This window comes from Micropterus salmoides, unplaced genomic scaffold (genome assembly GCF_014851395.1).
Source record: "Micropterus salmoides isolate LMB-PRFRI ecotype aquatic unplaced genomic scaffold, ASM1485139v1 Ms_hic_scaffold_19, whole genome shotgun sequence".
Classification (NCBI taxonomy): Eukaryota; Metazoa; Chordata; class Actinopteri; order Centrarchiformes; family Centrarchidae; genus Micropterus; species Micropterus salmoides.
The window spans coordinates 23,140,417-23,161,790 of record NW_024041039.1 but is presented as its reverse complement, the minus strand read 5'-3'; the positions used below and the strand labels follow the sequence as shown (position 1 = coordinate 23,161,790).

Here is a 21,374-nt window from a genome sequence, read left to right as displayed (position 1 = left end):
TCCGAGACCTTATAAAAGCTCCTTCTGCCTTCTTTTTTATACATTTTATCCAGGCTCTCTTGTAAATTAAGCATTTCTATTTTTTCCTCCTCTGTTAAGATATTTGAGACAAGTCTGCAACAGATGAACTGTATCACTATGCGATAATTCTTTCCCCCTATATGGCAGGTTAATAGTTATAAAATACAGTGCACGTCTCAACAGTATACTGTGGTTATCTGACTAGACTGTCCGATAATGTTGTGTATTTTCCTCTGTTTTCTGTTTGTTTCAATGTTTTTTGTTAATGTTGCTCTTCCCCCGCCACACGTCGATCAGCTGCGCCATTTTATACTGTTTAATTCACAAACAGTCGGGCACACTGCTAGCACACACACGCGCATACAACACACAGCACACACTGCACACACTAGCCTACACCACATTCCTTAGTTGAATGATGACCACACTTAAGCTCACCTCTTGGAATGTATGCGGAGTTGGTTCAAGGGAAAAGAGATTAAAAAATGTTAACCATCTAAATAATCTGCAAGCAGACATTGTCCTACTACAGGAGACTCATTTATCCAAGACAGCAGATAAACTAACCTCGCCCACAGTTTCCTCACTTGTACTCAGCCCTTTATAACTCAAAACAAAGGGGTGTCACCATTATGATAAATAGAAAAACACACTTCAATCATAATACCACTACTATAGATCCAGAGGGTCGATTTATTATTGTTAACATTTCGATTCAAAATACTCCTTTATGCATTGCTAATATCTATGGGCCAAATGTTGACGACACCTCCTTTTTTCATGCTTTCTTCAACTCACTCTCTGCTTGCTCAGACACAGCTCTTATATTAGGAGGGGACTTCAACCTGGTATGTAATCCAGCAGTTGACAGGCTCAGTACGGCAGGTGGTCAGCGTATTTGGAAATCAGACATCCTTAAACAATGCATGAGCGATTTTGGTCTTTGCGATGTTTGGCGTTCTCACCACCCCACTCTTAGAGAATATACCTTCTTTTCACCAGTCCACCACTCATATTCTCGCCTTGACCATTTTTTGGTTAGCAGCTCAATTATGACAGACATTACCGACACTCCGATTCACCCTATCACTATCAGTGATCATGCACCGGTTTCTATCACTCTTACTAAAAAAAAGGGTCACACGGCCAACTAGAAGTTGGAGATTTAATGCATCATTGCTTAAAGATCTAGATTTTACAAGTTATTTCAAAAAGGAGTGGGAAATATATATGGAAACTAATGACCTGCCAGGAACCTCGCCATATCTTCTTTGGGAGGCAGCAAAAGCAGTCATGAGAGGTAAAATAATCTCCTATTCATAATACAAAACCCTTGCTGCCTCCCCACGGGAACACATACTGAATGATCTGAGAAAATCAAAACTTGAATTAAATGAAATTATTAATAAAAAGACCCAATTTCAATTGCAAAGACTACGCCTGGAGAACTTTGAACATGGCAATAAATACAGCAGATTCTTAGCCAGCCAATTGTAATTGAATAAATAAAAACAATTTCCTCCTTAAAGGACTCAGCTGGGAATCTGATTTATAACCCAGAAGAAAAACAATGCATTCAGAGATTATAATAAAAACATATATACACATCACAAATTGATCCATCTAGCTCTAACATCAATGCATTTCTGACCAATATAGATTTGCCAAGGTTAGATGATGAACAGATCAGGGCTCTGGATTCACCTGTTTCAATGGCTGAACTCCAGGAAGCTCTCTTACATATGCCGAATAATAAAGCCCCTGGGCCAAATGGTTTTCCGGCTGAATTCTACAAAATACTTTCGCCCACGTTCTATAGGATGGTTATGCAAATTAGGGGTACTTGCATGTTGCCTCCAACAATGAACTCTGCTAATATCAGCCTGCTCCTTAAACTAGACAAAGACCCCACACTCCCGTCCAGTTAAAATCATCTGCAAAACCCTAGCAAGAAGGTTAGAGAAGGTCACTCCTGGTATAATACACTCTGACCAAACAGGATTTATTAAGGGCAGGCACTCCACCAACAATACACGCAGGCTACTTAACGTAATAGACTATGCCACTATTCATAACCTGGAAACTACAGTTGTTTCTTTAGATGCTATTTTTAATGGAACCGCTAGCAGCTTCTATCAGACAAAAATAATATTAAAGGAATTCAAACAGAAAATATACACCACAAGATAAGCCTTTATGCAGATGATGTATTACTTTTCCTCCTAAACACACAAACTTCTCTTTCTGAGACAACACTTATAGATAAATTCTCATCCATCTCAGACTACTCCATTAACTGGAGTAAATCCATAGTTTTACCTGTAAAGTGTGATTTCCAGAGTATATTTACCACACCGCTAAAGCCTGGGAATATTAAATATCTGGGTGTCAATATTTCCTCCAGGCTGTCAGAACTGACATGGCTAAACTACACGCCTTTACTTAAATCAATAGAGGATGACCTTGTACGGTGGACATCATTACCTATATCACTCATGGGAAGAGTCTCCACCATAAAAATGATGGTCCTACCTAAAATCAATTACCTGTTTTCAGTGTTACCCACCAAACCATCTGCTGTGGTTTAGAATCACTGGACTCAAACATCTCAAAAATTTTGTGGAAAAATAAACCCCCACGAATCAGTTTAAAAACTATGCAAAAAGCAAAAGATTGTGGTGGTTTAGAACTGCCAAATTTTTATCATTACTTCCTGTCCAATAGACTACAATATATCTCAAAATGGATCAATCAGAGCCCCCTGGAACACTCATGGATGCACATAGAACAAACATTGTGTAAGGAAATTAAAATTTCCGATATGCCATTCATCAGTTCCAGCATCAAATGTCATACATGCTTTAAAAGCATTAACATAAGCACTTCCCTGGCAGCTTGGTGGGAACTTCTCAAAATATCTGGGTCTTCACCTATCCCATGCAGATTTACCCCAATCTGGAATAATCCTGACATCCTGCAAAATAAGAAAACACTAAATTCCCCACTGTGGTATGACAAAGGGATAAGACATCTAGAGCATGTAATGCAAGGCAGTAACTTTATTCCATTCCAGGATCTAGTGGCACAATATGGAATTAGTCATAGATTTTTGGAATTTCAACAGTTTAAATCCATAATTCATTCTAGATTTAAGGATAAAATAATGGACTTAGATCTACCTCCAGACTTTCTTAAACTCTCACCTCCAAATCTGTTATCAAAAGTATACATGTTACTGTTAAAAACAGACAGTTCAATCTCTCTCCCATTACATTACTCCCATCACACTTAAAGTGGGAGACAGATCTATCCATTAGTCCAGACCAAAACTTCTGGATGCAGATATGTTTGAATACCTTTAGAATGACTACAAATGGGCTTTGGGTCGGGGCTACGCTGAGCTGCCTCGGGGGTGTGTGGGGGTCTGGGGCTCGGGATTTGGAACCTCTGGGTCTGGGGTGGGTCTGCACGCTGGGGGGGCTGGGCCCCCCTGGACCCGTCCTGGGGCTGGGCAGGGTTGTCGCTGACACTGGGGTGCTGCCGGTGCTAGAGGGGCTCTTGCTATAAGCCCTGGGCTGGAGGGACTTGGAGGGAATTCCAGTCAGGAATCTGGTCCCAGTGGGGAGGACCATTCTAGGCTCCCTCTGACCTCCTTCACCTTCCCCCTTGGTCATGTCTCACTACATACACCCTTAGGACTCTGGGGGGGCGGGCAGGCTGCAGGGCCCTTGGTGGGTGGGCCTCACCCTTCTTCCTCCTCCACTGGCCGCCCCTCAATTTTAATTACACATTAGACACAGAGGGCTTTGGGGGTGGGAAGGGCACAATGGGAGGCTCCACTACCTGACAGTTGTGGGGTGCCTGTGTCACAACTAGGGATGCAAATTATCGATTAATTCATTAGTCGATTGACCTTATCGATCAACATTAACTGATAAGCGGCTATTTTCCTGAGAATGTAAATTTCTCACGGTATAAATAGTGTCTTTAACATAAAAAACTAAATATTGCTTATATACTGAATAAAAATGTATGTTATATTTGCTCAATTGATGTTTTATTGTAGTTGAAGTGTTTGACCAACCTGCCAGCAGCTGCAATTACTCAGTTGACACCAGCAGCAGCGACTCCTTCGTTGACGGCCAGATTTAAAGTATGTGCAAAGCAAGAAATGTCAGGATGTGTGTGGTGAGGCAGGTTGGTGGACCCAAATGCGGGACTCAAGGCTGACAGGTGCAGTTCAAGGGTTTTAATAAACAAACCAAAGGCGAGCACACTTACAAAGAGTAGAACACAGAAAACAGGGTGACACGGCAGGCAGGCAGGCAGGCAGGCAGAGAGACAGCAGGGGGGAACAGAGAGACGCAGATGCAAAACACCATTCATGAACAACAAGGAACACAGACTGAAGCAATGATAAAACAGAACTCAGATAGACATAGGCAAAACACAGAAGTACACAGACCGGGAGTGAACACTTAACACATAAACTAAGGTACAGGACTAAGAACTAAGATACGAGACAAGACAGATACTAAGTAACTTAAAGATGTGGATAACCACAAAACCAGACACACAGACAGTAACAGACCAACCAGCACAAACACACAGAGTAAACTAGACACCAGACTTGACTGAAACCCAAAACACAGACAGACTACATAACAGATCAAAAACACAACACAGAAGGACAAGGAGTAAATACTACAACATAAATACCAGACTGGGAACTAAGACATTGAACCGAAACACAGACTAAATAGTCGCTACAAACCCAAACCCTCAGAAAGAAAACACGAAAACACAGCACACAGGACAGTATCGTGACAAGAAACTGATTTCCAACTGACTCGTGCGGGGTTGTTTGCTGAGACAATGTTCCGAGCGTTGTCATGCACACAGGCTATTACACGGACTATTTAGCTGACATGAGTTTGTCAGCTAAATTATCAGCTGTATGTCTCTCTGAGAGGCTCTCCGTGAGAAGGACTGCTGACTTTACCTGCCAGTCGTTTTCAATGTAGTAACAAGTGATTGTAATGTAGCTTTCTGTAGTCAGTGACGTCCAACAATCCGTCGTCAGAGCCACATTAGCCGCGGCTAACTGTGTTTTTATTTCAGCCTTCTTGTTTTTGTAGCGTGCTTCCAAGTGGGTAGTTATGGTCGCTCAAGAAGGGATATTATATCCTGGCTCCATGAAGTGTATTAACTCCCGAAATCCCTCACCATCGGTGGTGCTAACTGGCATCATATCTTTTTTCGATCATGCCGCAAATCCTCTGAGTAATGCCCTCCACTTTCCTGTGGTCACATACTCGCCTTCCCACCACAGCAGCGATTGTAGGTTGTGAAGGCGACAGACTTCCTCCCTGCAAAAAGGCTGCATGCAAGTTATGAAGGTGGTATCTTAGCGAACTCGTAGAGCTGTTGTACTTAATCGTAGTACCGCAAAGTTAACATTGGGCGTCTTTGTCATCATTAATTAATTTGAAATACTCCCACACTCCACTCTGTTTTGATCGCCTCATGTTTGGTTTCTTTTTTGCCGCCCGTGAGAATCTCATGTCGCGTTCGCAATGTTCAATTAGCCGACAATTAAACCCCCCTGGAGCCCCGGGGCGTCGGGGGTGCCGTGGAGTTGGTGTTCGCCTTGCCTGGTCTGGGGTGGATTGGGGGATCGTGGCTCCCCTGGCCTACTGGACCTGGGGGTCTGGGGACTCAGGCTTCTGGCTTTTCCTCATTTCTAGGCGGGTGGTGTGTCCCTGGGCCTGCGGGCCCGTTATCTCCTCTCCTCGCCTGGGCCCTCTTCGGCAGGGGTGGGGCTCCCGCTGCTTCCCCCTGCTGGCTCTCTCACAGTGGGGACATTCGGGAGTCTCTGGGGCACATGGCAGGTGTTGTCAGGGTGGGTTTTAGTGCTCCTCCTTGGGAGTGGTTGACTCCCCCCAGTCCGAGGACGAGACCGGCCTCAGGTTTACGGGGCTCGGGGGCTGCTGGCTCTGCCTGCACTCTGGGGAGGGATGCCTCTGGCTGGGCTGGGGGACTGTTGGCCTGGTTCTCCCGCGTTATCGCTCCCTGGCGGCGGGGAGCTTCCCGGCATGGCTTTCTGCTGTTCCTCCTCAGGGCGGCGCACAGCTTCCCCCAGGACATGTGGTCTGGGGTCCTTTGCGCTTTGGGGGGTCGCGGGGTGCCCTGGCTACTAGGGGTGGGGGTCTCTGGGCGTGGGGGTCTCTGGATTGATCCGGTTGCGGTTTGGAGGGCTGCGGTGGGATTATGGGGCGATTGTCGATGCATCTTGATGCATTGTGTTTTTTTTCCCCTTCCCTGTGCAGGGTCTCTGGATGGTTACTGGGCGTTTGGTTTGTGCATTGGAGTCCGGGGGAGGTATTTCCTCATTGGCTTGGAGGGCCCAGTGTGCGTCCCTGGTTTGCTTCGTTAGCCTCAGATCCATGCTTCCCCATTTCTCTGTCGGCCAGTTGTTGGACCCCTCTGGATACTGAAGTATAAAGTTAGCTTTCGGGATATGCAATGTGGGTGCGGGGCAGGGCTGTGCCTCGGTTTATTCTGGGCTTGTGCCTGGAGTTCTCGGCCCTTGACGGGTGGGTGGGTTGGTGGTGGCATGCAGCTGGGCTAGTTGATTTTGCCTCATTGCTGGTTTGGCTGGTGTTGCATGGCAGCCTGGGCGCGTGCAGTGCATGGGGGATGTCGGCTAGCGCGGGCGGCCTTAGTTTTTCTGGCGGTTGGGGGGACGACAGACTTTTATTGGCGGGTGCACAGTGACCTAGGCGACGCGTTTGCTGCTGGGCTGCGACTTGCTGCTGGTGTTTCTCTCCACTGACTTTCGCTGTCGTGTTCTGCCGCTCGCTTTCTCTCGTTTGTCCGGCCTCATTCGCGTGCTCGCGCAGTGCAGATTTTCCTTCACTAAATGCCTTACTCAGCAATGGCCACATCTTCAGCCTGGCCTCCTTGACAGTTTGAGGGAGATCTTCAACAGAGCGAAGCTTGTTCTCACGCATGACGGGGTGATTTTTTTGCCACTTTCCATTGAGCATTTGTAGGATCTCTGGGAGAATCTGGTGATGATTGCTCTCGGCCTAGAGCTGGCTTGTGTTAGTTTCCCAATGCGATGTTTTCCGGTGGTTGGGGGGATGGCAGACTTTTTTTTGGCAGGTGCACGGTGACCTATGCGGCGCGTTTGCTGTCGTGTTCTGCCGCTCTCTCTCTCTCGTTTGCCCGGCCTTGTTCACTTGCTCGCGCAGTGCAGATTTTCCTTCACTAAATGCCCTACTTAATCTTTTATGTATGATCTTTTAATATTAATTATTTCTGTTATTATTACTATTCTCATTATGGCTTATAGATATTTATGTATTGTGTTTTTTATCCTTAACCTTTCCTCTGCTACACTCCTGTAGTCCGTCCACATTTACTAGAGTTTAGGTCAGAGCTGTGCGATTGTTTTGGTGTTTTCCCCCTCTTGTTGTTCCTCTCCTCTCCTGGAATGTTCAGTCAAGGCTGAGAGAGGATCTCTGTTCCCCAAAACATAGAAACCTTTACTGTGTAAAGGATTATGCATCCCTTTGCTCGGGGCCAGATGCCCGAGGCTGCCCTAGGCAGCAGGTCTCTGGACCAGCTGTATATGTGTTTTAGTACTTCTGTTTATTCTCTTTTTGTTAATAAATTCTTCAAAGACAACGGTTGGTTGTAACTCAATTATTTGCTTAATCCCTCACCAGGAATATAATTTCCACGACAAAGGTCAGGGTGTGTCTCTCGCTCAACACAATAAACTTTTTATAGCAAACAGGACAAAAAATCTTTCTCTCATTCTAATTGGACATCTGCCAGCCCATCCTTTCAGTACTATCAGAAGAACATAACATACTACAATTATGCTGACATAACTGTATAACAAGTACAATTTCATGACATTTTCAGGTTCTTTGTGGGGCCTCAGTATGTACACAAACACAAATGGACAACAGCATATGGCAGAGACAGATATTCTAAACTCAAACTGTTTCTTAATTTAAACAGAGAAGAGCACATGAAAGTTTTATGGTTATGAATAAATGATAAAACCAGGTTCATAACTTTATTTCACAACAATGTTAAAAGCCTATTCCAAAACTTGTTTAAAAGATTTAATTCAGAGTAGCAGTTTTTTCATGAATGTCTGTGGTGTCTGTAGGAGTTGGAAGCCATCCGTGATGCCCTGACTCCCCCCATTGGCATGTGCTGCTGCTAAGCTTGGAGACATAGAGGCCTTAGAAGCCCTGAAGGAAATGGTAAGCCACCCAACGATCTCTACCATACATATGTGCAGTTGCTAATCATTACCTGTTTTTGAATGTAATACACTGTCACACTCACCCCCTCGGATTATCATTGTTTGTTGCTGGAAAGATGTTGTATAAAGGAAATATTCTATGGGCTTATATTGATCATGTTTGTCATGTGGGGTCTGCGCACACAAGTGAACCTTTCACTCTGATGGTTCACCAGCATTTCCAGGGTCAATCTTCCAGTATTCAAAACCAAACAAAACATGAGGCCAGACTGGTAAGGCAGGTCTGGAGTTGCCTCAGCGGTCACTTGTACATGTTTGTATCTGGCTTGACTTGTGTGCAGTTGCTGCTTGGACTACCCTCCAGTTTCTAAGGACACATTGAAAGTACTATCTTGACAATCCTTACACTCAGATAAAAGCTTGGCAATTAAATTGGGCTCAGTGGTTGTTTAATACATTTTTCCTGACCCTTTTATTAAGTCTTTTCCAGTTTAATTTTCATTTATCCCCGTACTTCTCATTTCTTTGGCTTTTGCCTCTGGTCTACAAGTTCTGGCGAACAGTAATAAATAAGGCTGCAGAAAGTACACTGTTTATTAAAGGATAAGGCTAGTGATACTCAATATTTCTGTTATTGTCAACACATTCCATAAAAAAATGCAAGTCCGTCTCACAGTGCTTCCCTACACTAGTGAGTATTTCTAACAGCAGGGAGATGTATGTGGGAAGGATGAATTGTGAACTAGAGTGCTCAGGCTCATTGTAATGGAGAAACATGTTGCCCAGTGCAACTTTGAAAAATAATGGAGGTCAATGTCACAGAGGGAAAAGTTATATCGGGCTCTGGCCTCACAGATAATACTTCAATCAATTCAGTGTTGAAATTCAAATTCATCCTCAGGACTGCACAAATGAAAAGAATTTATTTCTGTCTATCATCTTATAATTTTTGTATATAGTTTTTGTAGCATAAAGGGAGCAACAAACTAACAACCCTGTTGTAATATGATGAATAAATTTACCTTGTTTTATGGAGCTTTTCATTTTAGCATTGTTTTTAGCTCATATTGTTTTGTTTCATAAACTTCACTCTCGTCGATACTTTACTCTTTAGTTTTTTCTCTGGATTCTGGAGGCCAAACTTTTTTAAAGATAAAGAACTCACATTGCATCAACCCTCCCCCCATACATTTGACCAATTTTAAAATATAGGGCCTAATAGTATTGATAACTAATTCATAATTCATGCATTCAATGGTGCAAATTTTATTTGGCAGATTAGATGCATCTACGACATATTGCTGCCCTCCATTCTTTGCTGTTCACATCTTTGTCAATGTCAACTGTCTACATTATCTTATATAGTCCAGTATTATGTAGATATTCCATCAATTTCTACATTTTGTTCCAGCTATATGTAGATTAAAGGCAGTTGCTCCAAAATCCTCCTTTGACGAGAGTAACCTAGTTTTTGCAATGGACTAGTACATGCTTTGCTGTTTCTTTGTCTCCACATTAACAATTTCCATCAGGATGTTTACCTATCAAAGCCAGCCCACTCCTCAGCCCATAGTGCCCAAACCTCAATCTGCATATAGCTAATGCATCTCTTCTCTTGCATTTAAAAGTACATTTTTCTTTCTCTACGATTCTGTACTGAAAAACTTGACTTTCATTAACCATGAATTTGGCCACATTTCTTTAGCTAACCTATTTATTTTTTCTGTGTAATCTAGTGACCCATCTGCCTCCTCAATCCCCTCCACACTATGCATGAACTCGAAACCCCACCTCGTGAATTCTACACAATATTATATTTCCACAAGTAAATCAGCAGGGGATATTTGCTGTGACACTGTCCATAAAGTCTGCTGCACTTGAGGCCACACCCAGATCACTAACGTCAGACTGGATAGTATCCATCTGCAGTCCAAGAACACATTTATGAAGGGCATCCTCAATGAGGAGGAGTCAAGTACTGAAGGTGACGTTAAACTCTAATTAAAACTACGATTCTGTTCTCCGTGTACTGCATCACGTGGTTACAATGGCGGCTGCTTTTCTGTATATAAGACTGGGGAAACGGTTCTGTGTTTCAGGGAGCGTATAACGTTAGCACTTGAAGACAACCGTGTTTTAAACACGGTTTTAAGAGAGCCCCGCCTCAGCGGTACTTCATCATGGCGGACTCCAGCGTCAACAGCCTGACATCCCTTGCCCGTGCGTTGTCACAATCAAAACTGGATCAGATAGAAAGTAATGATGTCAGCCCTCCGCGAAGTATTCAGCTTCATCCGTGCCGAAGGAGAAAGTTGACGAGCTGCGCCTCAATTGAGTCCCTTGAGCAGGCGACTTCACCTTCCGCCATCGAGGCGCGAGTCCTGGTTATTAACACCGGAGGAACCATCGGGATGACCCTTCACGACAACGGTAGCTATGGCTAACTGGCAATTGTTTTTCCTGTCCGGTCCCCTGGGGCAGCTGCAGCGTGGCAGCTCGCCAGCAGAATTAACGATAGGTAGCTTGATTTAGAAATGTTAGCGCACGTTGCTTTAATGTTACTGTGCGCATGAGGCATGGCGTGAGCCCCACGTGACAACAACATACACGTGCATCCTAAAATAGTCCTGCACACAGCCACAGCTAGCTTATATTCGTTTGCAAGCTAAATGAAACGTTGTTTGGTGTAACTTACACATCAGCTGACTCTCCTTGACACCTGAAGCCAAATGTTAAACGGACCGTCATGTCAGTGATAAGCAGAACCAGAACATTTATCTTTTTTAATAAGAAACCCACACTGGAGACAACCAGCTGAAATTAATTTAAGTTTGATGAATTTTGGTGAATTTCTGAGGGAGGCAATGCTAAAGGCACTACTGTTCTGCTGCCCCCGCATAATGCAAGTTAGTTGGAGCAACATCAGAGGTTCTCTCTCAATGAATAACTAGATGTTGACATGGCATTGGGGAACTGGAGCATGTACAGTCAAAATAACATTCAAAGGTCCTACCAGCTAGTACAAGTACAAGCTAGGACAAAATATTTCTACCAATGTTTCACTTCCTGTATTAAAATATATTTTATGTACTTTGTAGCATGAATCAGTAATAATAAAAACATTTATTTATAGAGCACTTAACAAAACAAAGTGCTGGCAGGGACAAGGATTAAATCAAATACCACAATAAATGATAAAATAATTATAATGACATGAAAATAAAAACAATAATATATATGCAGAAGAAGGAAGAGCTAAAACTAGAAAGTAAGACATTAAAATGAATAGGTGGCTCAGATAAAAATTGGGATATGCTTTTTGATAAATGATACTTAAAAGAAGACAACGACTCTGACAGCCTAATTTTGTTGGGCAGGTCATTCAGAGCCTCGGGGGCCCTGACAGCAAAAGCTCTGGACTCGGGGAGAGACAGGAAACCCATGCCTGAAGATTTCTTAAGGCTCATAAGAAATTAAAAGATCCAAAATATAATCTGTAGCCAGGTCATGGAGAGCCTTAAAAGTAATCAATAACATCTTAAAATCAATCCTAAAACAGGCCAGAAGCCAATGATAAGAGGCTAAAACAGGTATGATGTTATCATACCTCTTGGTTCTGCTTAGAAACTCTCCCCATAAAGCAGCGTTACTTTGACAATGCTATATAATAAAATGTATAAATAGCTTGTCACTAAATTGGATTAAATGGGGCTAATTCACACTTTACACTGCGTGAATGTGGATATGTAGGTCCATTAGCCTATCTGCACACATGGTGTCTCACATTTGTGATGTTTAAAGACTGAGATCATCCATTTTCTTTCCAGGGATGATCGTGTCAGTCAGTCAGTCAGTCCTTCAGTCTTCCAGTTTAACACCTCAGAGTGAAATATCTTGAACAGCGGAACCTGGAATTTTTAAAATACATGACCAAACCTATTCTAAGTCCCAGTTACAGAAACATGCCTTGAGTCTACTTTGGACCTGTTTACTTTGTGTGCTCTAGGGTTATGATTGCACAGCCATTCCTCCCTTTATTGTTACTCTTATTAAAGTCCTCCTATCTTTCTGTCAACTGTTGACTTCTTCAGAGCTGATGGTCATGTGGCTGTCGTCCGCCACGTGTCGTCTCTCATTTAAATTGTTGTGAAGTATTTTTGCTGCTGTTCATTTAGAGTGCACAGAGCCACAGCTCCTCTAAAGCAGTGGTTCTCAAACTTTTTCACATCAAGGACCCCTAAGCTGACACAAATTACACCACAGAACCCTATTTAAAGGGAGTTTTGCTGTTAAATGAAACCAATGACCAAAATAGTCATACATTCTGTCGTTGTTACCGTGTGGATTGAATTATAGTAGTATAGTAAGTAAACGATTCCTCTTTTTGCTGTAGACCCCATGGAACACCCTCAAAGACCCTGGGGGCCCCCAGACCCATTTTAAGAACCACTGCTCTACAGCAGCATTGGTGCTGTGCCCTGCATATTCAGTTATGCACTTTTTATAATAGATTTTAGAAATGTACCTATTTCAATAGACTAAAAACTATGAATTCAGTGCCATTTATGTTATAAATCATATTATAAATGGATTTTTCAGCCTGTGCAACAATTACATTACTTACATTCACCACAAGGGTTCAGTATGGGCCTATCGTATGGTGTTGGAAAACCCCAATACAATTCAGTCAACTGTCAACCCACAGAGAGCAAGCTATGAAATATTTCAATAATTTGTTTTTTTTCTATTTTGGAAACCATCAGTGCTTGCCCCAAAAGCCAATGCTTTCGGGAAGAGCTTGTGCAAGTTGCCTATCCTACACGATGAGACGTATGCCCAGCTCACCAGCCTGTATGACTACTATTCATCTGAGAACACCTTGGTCCTGCCGTAAGTGCACCCAGAATTCCTCCTTGCTCAGTGAACACATAGCTATAACTTTATTCAGAAGAATTTAAATAACCTACACACTCATCAACACTCAACACACATGCTCTTGTCCACAGAGTGTAAGGATTCAAGCACTTTACTAAATGTGCAATATTTGCAGTCTTATAGATGCTTTAAAAACCTTTTTGTTTACACTTAAAATCAACCGTATTTACCAGTTTTACATCCATCTTGATATTTAAAGTAAAATGTAATTTTCTGGTACTTAATTATCATGTGAGCATCATGTAAGGTCAGTGGTAGCAATGTACAGTAACAACAAAGGTGATTGTCATTTGCAAATTTAAGATGTTCACTTATATAAATTTTAAGATTTCCATGCAGTGTATTCTTCATTTTCCATATACTTGTATTATTGCATAATAAAGCCTAACATAATAAAAAGTCCATCACCCGAACACCTAAGGAAGCCCGTCAATTCCATTTAACCTAAAGACGACACATCTTCAAAGTGAGAAAATTCTTCTAATGTAAAGTTATTGTTCTGAATCACATAGTTTCCATTGTGAGAGGATTATAATAAAATATATGCTTGTCAGATCTTTTTGCAAGGTAGGTTAGATGTACACTGCACCTTTATAATCATGTAATTTAATCATTATATTAGAATACAGTTGGTGGTATAGGCTTCATACAGGGCAAGCTACATTTCATATCAGAAAAAGCAGAGACTAAATGGAAACCACTCACTCAGAATAGTAACAGAATAGTAATGGTGTTCATGACAAACTCCTTTTGTTGCAGGAAGCCAACGGCCCATTCTGACCATCTATTTCACGGGTGCTGTAGTACTGGTAGCATTGTTTGTGTCTGCACTGCGCTTGGACTGGTTTGATGTCTCTGCTGTCCGTAAGACTGAATGTTAGGGCATGCTTGCCTGGCAGGAAATGCATGCCGACATGGCCTTTGGCAATACGAGAAAAAAGCACCAGAAAGTCTGCTGAGTGGCAGGGTGGAGCGGGATGTATGGTTTAGATAAGGGATCCGTACATCAGATGGTGAATAGGCGGTTTTTGAAAGCCTTTAGGTTGAGGGTATGTGAGCAGTTTGGCATCTGTTTGTTAGGCTGTTCAGTTTTACTGTCTTCAACCTCGCACATTTAGCAACTACACTAGAGCTCCCTGTTAGTTAAATAGCTGCTTGGTAAATGTCTTAAATATTAGCAATGAGTTTGTTTTGACTAATATTAAACATCTGTTAACATAATATTAAAATTTTGTTTTAACATGAATATGTGAGCATGTTCTTTTTTCAATTTCCTTTTTTTAATGTGTTCAGCACAATTTACGTTTTAATATTTGCTCATCCTTGAGTCGGCATAGTGTTAATTTCAACTGAAAGAGGCTCATATGCAAGTCTAATGAGCATACGGTTGATGATATGCTCAGCCTGTGTTGAAGTAGGGAATTAGTTTATTGATTTATTGAAAAGCTTTATTCATGTGATGTTGAGAGGCAGCGCCACAAGGCCGTTGCCCCCCAATTCCAGCCCTTCTCTTCTTCACATCTTGAGTCCTCAATCATGCACACATGTATACATATATACACAGAGACATTTATTATTCTTAAGCTATCTTAGCATGGGTATGCTAATGTGGACCTTTCTACACCTTAGGGTACACTGCCAGATAGATGAATAATTGGTGATTTGAATAGTGTTTTCTTGTGGCACTTTGGCCTCAAGATTATCACTAACATATGTTCTAGGGTCGTGTGTGGACTTAAGGCTAATTAGAAGAGTGTCTGTAGGACCCCTGGTTGGGTGGACTGGGGCTTGCTTGCTGGATCTTCTCCCTGCTGTTCCATTCAGCTCCTATCTCTGTGTTATAAGGCAGCCCTATGGAAATGTGGGGGGGTGTCCCACTCTGTTTCTTTAAAGGGAAGATTAAAAAAAAAAAAAACCTTTCCATGGCTGTTAAGCCAGTCACGCTGCCTTATGCGGGGCGTCGCAGGTGGGACGCCTGCGTTAAACTCCACTTCAAGGCGACATAAATATGTATACATACAGGCTTTGCTACACCCTTGTAATTGGAATGAAAAAGAAACACAGACTTTTGCTGTAACCTGGAATGACTCACCAAATTAACCCTCAAGATATATCAAATCACCCTCCTTATGTCGCTCAACTTTGCCTGTATTTACATTACACAGTGGTAAAGCTCCACAGAACATTTACTGTGGAAAGGAAAAATGGCTCATTTTAAAGTGCTGCTCTCTAACCGTATGCCTACCATGCCCCTCCCTTTTACGCTTCCAGAATATTCTGTGTCTGAAACAGGTTTTGGCATCCTGCTGCCAAGACAGAAGGCCCAGCGAAATAGACTTTGTCTCGCTTCATAAAGTCAGCTTGGTTTTTAGCATTTCCCCCTATCCTTCCTTAAACTCACTTTTCATATTTAACCAGGACTTGATCCAACTTTGTTAAATGAGCAAAATGAAGACTAACAATCATTTGTCATAGCGAAGCTAATGAAACCAGTGATTCATTTTGGGTTGTTTGTCCTGTTTTGGTTTTTGTATGTATGATAATTACGTGTGTGTGTGTGTGTGTATAATGACAGACTCATAGGAACTTCTCTCTGTCCCCAGGCTGAGTAAAGACAATAAGAGGATAATCTACACAATATTAGAGTACAGCCCTTTGCTAGACTCCTCCAATATGACCACAGACGACTGGGGTAGAATTGGAATGGACATTGAGGTACTTGCTTCTGGATCCATTTCAGTGTTAGGGTGTTGATGACCCCATTCCTCAATAAACATCACATGATTTATGCTTTTAAAAGCAATGATATAATATTCCCATTGCTCATAAATTACAATGCATAATATTACATTATAGTTGTATTTATGTTGCCATCTAAAATGATCCATATCATGTGGCCTTTTTTCTTGTCTGACTCCAGAAAAACTACGAAGACTTTGATGGTTTTGTGATCCTTCATGGCACAGACACTATGGCTTACACAGCCTCTGCCCTGTCCTTCATGTGTGAACATTTGGGCAAACCAATCATTCTCACCGGCTCGCAGGTAGGAGCTGCTGTCCTCTAGCAAACAAAAAGACAAAATGTGTGTGCAGCATTTTAAAGTATTAACTGCCATTTCAAGATAAGACATTAGATAAGATGTTCTGTCTTCAGGTGCCTATCTATGAGATGAGGAATGATGGCAGAGACAACCTGCTGGGAGCGCTGCTGATTGCTGGCCAGTTTGTCATTCCTGAGGTGAGGAAATGGAGATTGGACATAAATGCTACTCACCCACATGATATTAGATAATCAGAGAAATTTTGTAGCCTCAAATAACTAAAGTCAATCATCGCTCTATTTGTGAATGTGAGAGAACCAAGGAATTATGAGACTCTCCAAATGATCAGAGTAGTGGCTTTCTTTTGTGAGCTTTGTTTTATTACGTCAGTGCTTTTGTCCTCAAGGGGAAACTTGTCACACATGAAACATTATTATTTTATTATAAAACACATAGCATTACCTCAAGTGACTACATGAAATCTATAGTATATTTAGCCATCACCAAAAACATCATCAGCTCCCAGTAGTTAAATGGGGAAACAAATAATCACCAGAGTCATCATTATGAAGATGTTATATGTGGTGTTAATAAATGATCAAATTAATTGTAAACTACTTCATGAAAATGAGTAACCCTATAATGTTATAAACCTGTATATTTGTTCATGTGTGGAGTAAACACGCCGTTATCTGAAAAAACAGGTGTCAACACTGTTTAACAAAAGCTCTCCTGAACGACTTGTCTGATGAGAATGCTTTCTAACGACAATGTTTCGCAATACTGAACAACACCAGAACAGGAAGAACACTGAAAAGCGCTGTCTACGTCTGTCTATGTTGACATAGGTATATGTTGTCAGACAGACATTTAGTAATGAGTTCAGATAAAGCGATTCCATCTTTAGATATTTTATATGTTAAGTTCTGCGCTGTCAAAGGGATTTTGTTTCAGTAGAAGAGCAACTGCATTAAATAAATCTTTGTGTCCATTCAGGTGTGTCTGTATTTCTACAACAAACTCTACAGAGGGAACCGTGTGACCAAGGTGGATGCTGGGAGTTTTAACGCATTCTCCTCTCCTAACTTGGCTCCTCTGGCCACTGCTGAAGTGGATATTACAAGTAAGCCAGTAGTGTAATCTGTCACTTTTCTTCAAATGTCCAGAAGAGTCTTTTAAAATGTCTGTTTTCTCCATATTTTCCTTTAGTCAACTGGGATACAGTGTGGAGGGCAAACACCACAGCAAAGTTTCAAGTCAGCACTGAGCTGAACAGGAACGTAGGCCTGCTCAGGCTGTTCCCAGGAATCACTGCTGCTACTGTAAGTCGCTCAGCCCCCGAGCAGAGCCTCTGTCTTTGTCATAGTCACCTAATGTCCAGAGGTCCTTCCTCTTTGGTTGATGTTACATACAACAGAATAATTAATAGGTGGGTTTTTTTGTTTTTGGAAAATAATTTAGCAGCTCATTATTTCGGTAATGACAGAAGAAAAATCTCAATCAAATCACCATTTGCCTTCAAAACAGCATCAATTCTTCTGCAGGTAGGTTGGCCCAAACATCCTGGGGAACTACCCATAGTTCTTCTGTTGATTTAGGCACCTCTCTCTTCATGAATTCCCAAACGGACTTGATGGTGTTGAGATCAGGCCTCTGTGGGGGCCATACCATCACTTCCAGGGCTCCTTGTTCTTCTTTACTCTGAAGATAGACTTTTGCTGTATGTTTGGGTTGTTGTCATGCTGCAGAAATAAGTTTGGGCCAATCAGATGCCTTCCTGATGCTATTTCATGATTGAATAAGCATCTGCCTGTACAGCATTGAAGATACCGTTAATTCTAACCAAATCCCCAACTCTGGTTGCAGAAATGCAGCCCCAAACTTGCAAGGAACCTCCACCACCATGCTTCACTGGTGCCTGCAGACACTCATTCTTGTACCGCTGTCTAGCCCTTATGCAGCCAAATATTTAAAATTTGAAGTTATATTTAGTCAATGCATTTCTCACTGCATTGGACAGCATACATTAGACTGCTTTCCTTGTGTTTGGGTGTGCGGTCTTTAGGGTGAAGCAGGCTCCTGTCCTCTTTTAATGTGTACGGCACAGTCCAAGAAGGCCAAATTGTTGTTGCTGATATCCTCTCATGTGAACTTGATGTTACTGTCCACAGAGGTGATACTGTATGTTCTGTGAGGGCTTGCACTTCCTTGGTTTTAATTTCAACCTATGTGTTGTCCACATATCTGTACCCATGACTCTGTGCTGTTTCTCTAAAGGAGTTCAGGGCTCTGCTTTCATTGCACAGCCATGCTTCTGTATGTAGAATCCCCCGTTGTAGTGGAAATGGGTGGTGTTCAGACAGAGGTCCAGCAGTCTGGCCTGAGTGTTCAAGGTGTTGTCTTGTAGCAATCATGTCCTTTTCTGCCGCCTCCATGGTAGGGATACATGTGCACATGGAGGTCACATCATCTGGGTCCAGTTTCAGTCCAAGATTATTCCAGCTTCCATTCACAAAAATTTAGGCTGTCTCGGGTTAAACCGCTATCCTTGTTACGAGCACCACATCGCTCGTTACAACAGCCAAGCTAACGAACCAAGCAGTAGCCATCACCTTGATAATGACCTCACAGAGGTGAAATGGCTGAGATTCCCTAGCAGTCAGTCAGTCAGAACTGAAGAAACCCCTCGGATAAGACGCAAAATGTCTTCAGGTATCTTCAACAAAGTCTACTTGCCCTTGATTTTAACCTTCTTTGGATAACTATGACCTAGACGCCTGCAAATCTTCACAGACCTCCTATGCTGCTGTTTCAGTTAATGATTGTGTTTCAACCTAAATATTGAATTGGTGATCATGAGCACCTAGGGCTGGGCAATAAAACTGATAATTATCACAATATATTTTTCCTCAGTAACAACATAATAAATGTTTTGATGTAATTCATTTAAATCGCAAACAAATTAGAACTTTTAGAAATGTTTCTATTAAGATATTTATTTTGTTGAGGTAAGGGACTGAATTCGGATTTTACTTAATTTTACTCATGCATATTTGTTGAAAAAAGATTTTATCCTAATTGTTTGGAATGTTCTACCTTTAGATTTGTTAAGTGATCCACTGTTTGGCATCAAGTGTTTGTTACATGTTCTGACTATAAAGAATAGTTTAAAACCACAATTAACCATCTGTTTTTTCACATTTCACTCAGGAGCACAAATCAGCCTTTAAACTGAAAAGAAATAATGATTTGACATTATTGTGATAATTATCGTCATCGAATGATATGAATTTATTTTAGCATGATAACATTTTTGACCATATCGCCCTGCTCTACATACACCTGATGATATGCATAATCCCTGACTTTGTGCAAGTGTACCTAGAGGAACTGATGCTGTTTTGAGGGCAAAGACTGGTCACAACGAATATTGCTTTTGATTTAGATTTTTTTTCTGTTTACTCAAATTGTACTTTAACTGATAAATGTAATATATATGCACATGTCTAGTTTTGAAACAACTCCTGTACAGTGCTGTGTTCGCATAAACATAAGGTTCATTTTATCTGACAAGTATAATCTGATGTCATTCCATTATTTATGGGTAATTATACAGATTCAACACTAAATTATATTTAGTCAAATGATGAAAAATGTAACCCACATGGTGCAAATCTTTAAGTCAAGAATGTTTCCCAGGTGTGTGTTCTCAGTGGATTAATATGTAATTAAATATATGTTCTTCAAAGGTAACTGACTCCTCAAAACTGTTTTGTCTAACTGCAATAAAATATAGTTAACTTTAATTTAATTGTGCTGTTACCCATCTTCTATTACCTTCCCGGTCATGTAAACTGCCATCAAAGCTCAGCCCAGAGAAGATGAAAAAGTGTTATGGGCCATGACCAATCACCCTGTAAAGAGGCAGGATTGGCATAGATACTGTAACATTTAGCTGCACCTCCCCCTGCAGAGGCAGCTGGGAGAGTGACTTTACTGTCTCAATCTGCTCCCACTGCCCAGCTCGGCTATCAAGACTTCCTTACAGCGTTTAACTGCCTTTATGAGGCACCACTTTGATTAGGCACCAGGCCCTCGTGTGCCCACTGCCTCTGCTGTATGATAGCTACACTGGTAATCTGCTTCAAACATTTCTTGTCAAACTGCTTATTACATCAGAAAAATAGCGCCGGAACTTGGCACTTCTAATGTCACCTTCTTCTCACATTTCATGGAAACTGACCTTGGTCTTGCCAAGTGACTTTATGCTTGCTAACACCTTCGGATTAATTGCCCTCCTTCCTGCCATTTCAGTCATCTGCCATTCTAATCATATGCCATGGCTAATGGTGTGGTATAGGGCCCCACTGGTGCCAGCCAACCAGTGACTGAGATAGTGGTTGCATAGATGGCACCAGATGGGCTTTTAGTAGAGTGGATGGACTCATGCATTGGAGTAAAAGATGCTGCAGGAAAAATGACATGGAATACTAATTCCTCAGTTTGATTAAACACAGTTGAGCAGCCTGTTGGCCATACATTTTGGGAGTTTGTAATGTGAGTCCTTGGTATATCTGTGTCCAGGTGAGGGCTTTCCTCCAGCCGCCCATGCAGGGTGTGGTCCTGGAGACCTACGGCAGTGGAAATGCCCCTGATAACCGTCCTGACCTGTTAGAGGAGCTGAAGAAGGCCACTGACTCTGGGGTCATCATCATCAACTGCACCCAGTGTCTGAGGGGGACTGTGTCTGCATCTTACGCCACCGGCAAAGTACATCCAATCGTGACCCACTTTTACTACATTTTGACATTTTTGACTTTTGAGAATCAATCAAATCACCCACTCCCTATGACTTCTCAGGTGTTAATGGATGCAGGGCTGATAGCTGGTGGAGACATGACTCCAGAGGCTGCCCTATCAAAGCTGTCTTACGTATTGGCCAAGAAAGAGCTTGATCTAGCTGCCAAGAAAAAGGTTTTGTGTCTATGTTCAGAAGTGAGATAAACACTTTCTTTTATTCTCCATAGAGAGGCTTTTTAGAGTAACAGGACATCAATAGAGATGATGATGATGATGCCTGATAATAAC

At 41.9% G+C, this 21,374-nt stretch overlaps 1 protein-coding gene across 1 annotated transcript; it reads left to right on the top strand.

Moving 5' to 3' along the window:
• The first annotated feature begins 10,253 nt into the window (after positions 1 to 10,253).
• LOC119910837 (60 kDa lysophospholipase-like) lies at positions 10,254 to 21,290 on the top strand. Its single transcript, XM_038729632.1, has 10 exons — positions 10,254 to 10,738; positions 13,072 to 13,198; positions 14,003 to 14,038; positions 15,847 to 15,958; positions 16,164 to 16,289; positions 16,400 to 16,483; positions 17,283 to 17,409; positions 17,496 to 17,608; positions 20,871 to 21,056; positions 21,147 to 21,290. Exons 1-10 carry the CDS (start codon positions 10,489 to 10,491, stop codon positions 21,288 to 21,290), a joined length of 1,305 nt encoding a protein of 434 aa, XP_038585560.1. The 5' UTR covers positions 10,254 to 10,488.
• Positions 21,291 to 21,374: the final 84 nt, after the last annotated feature.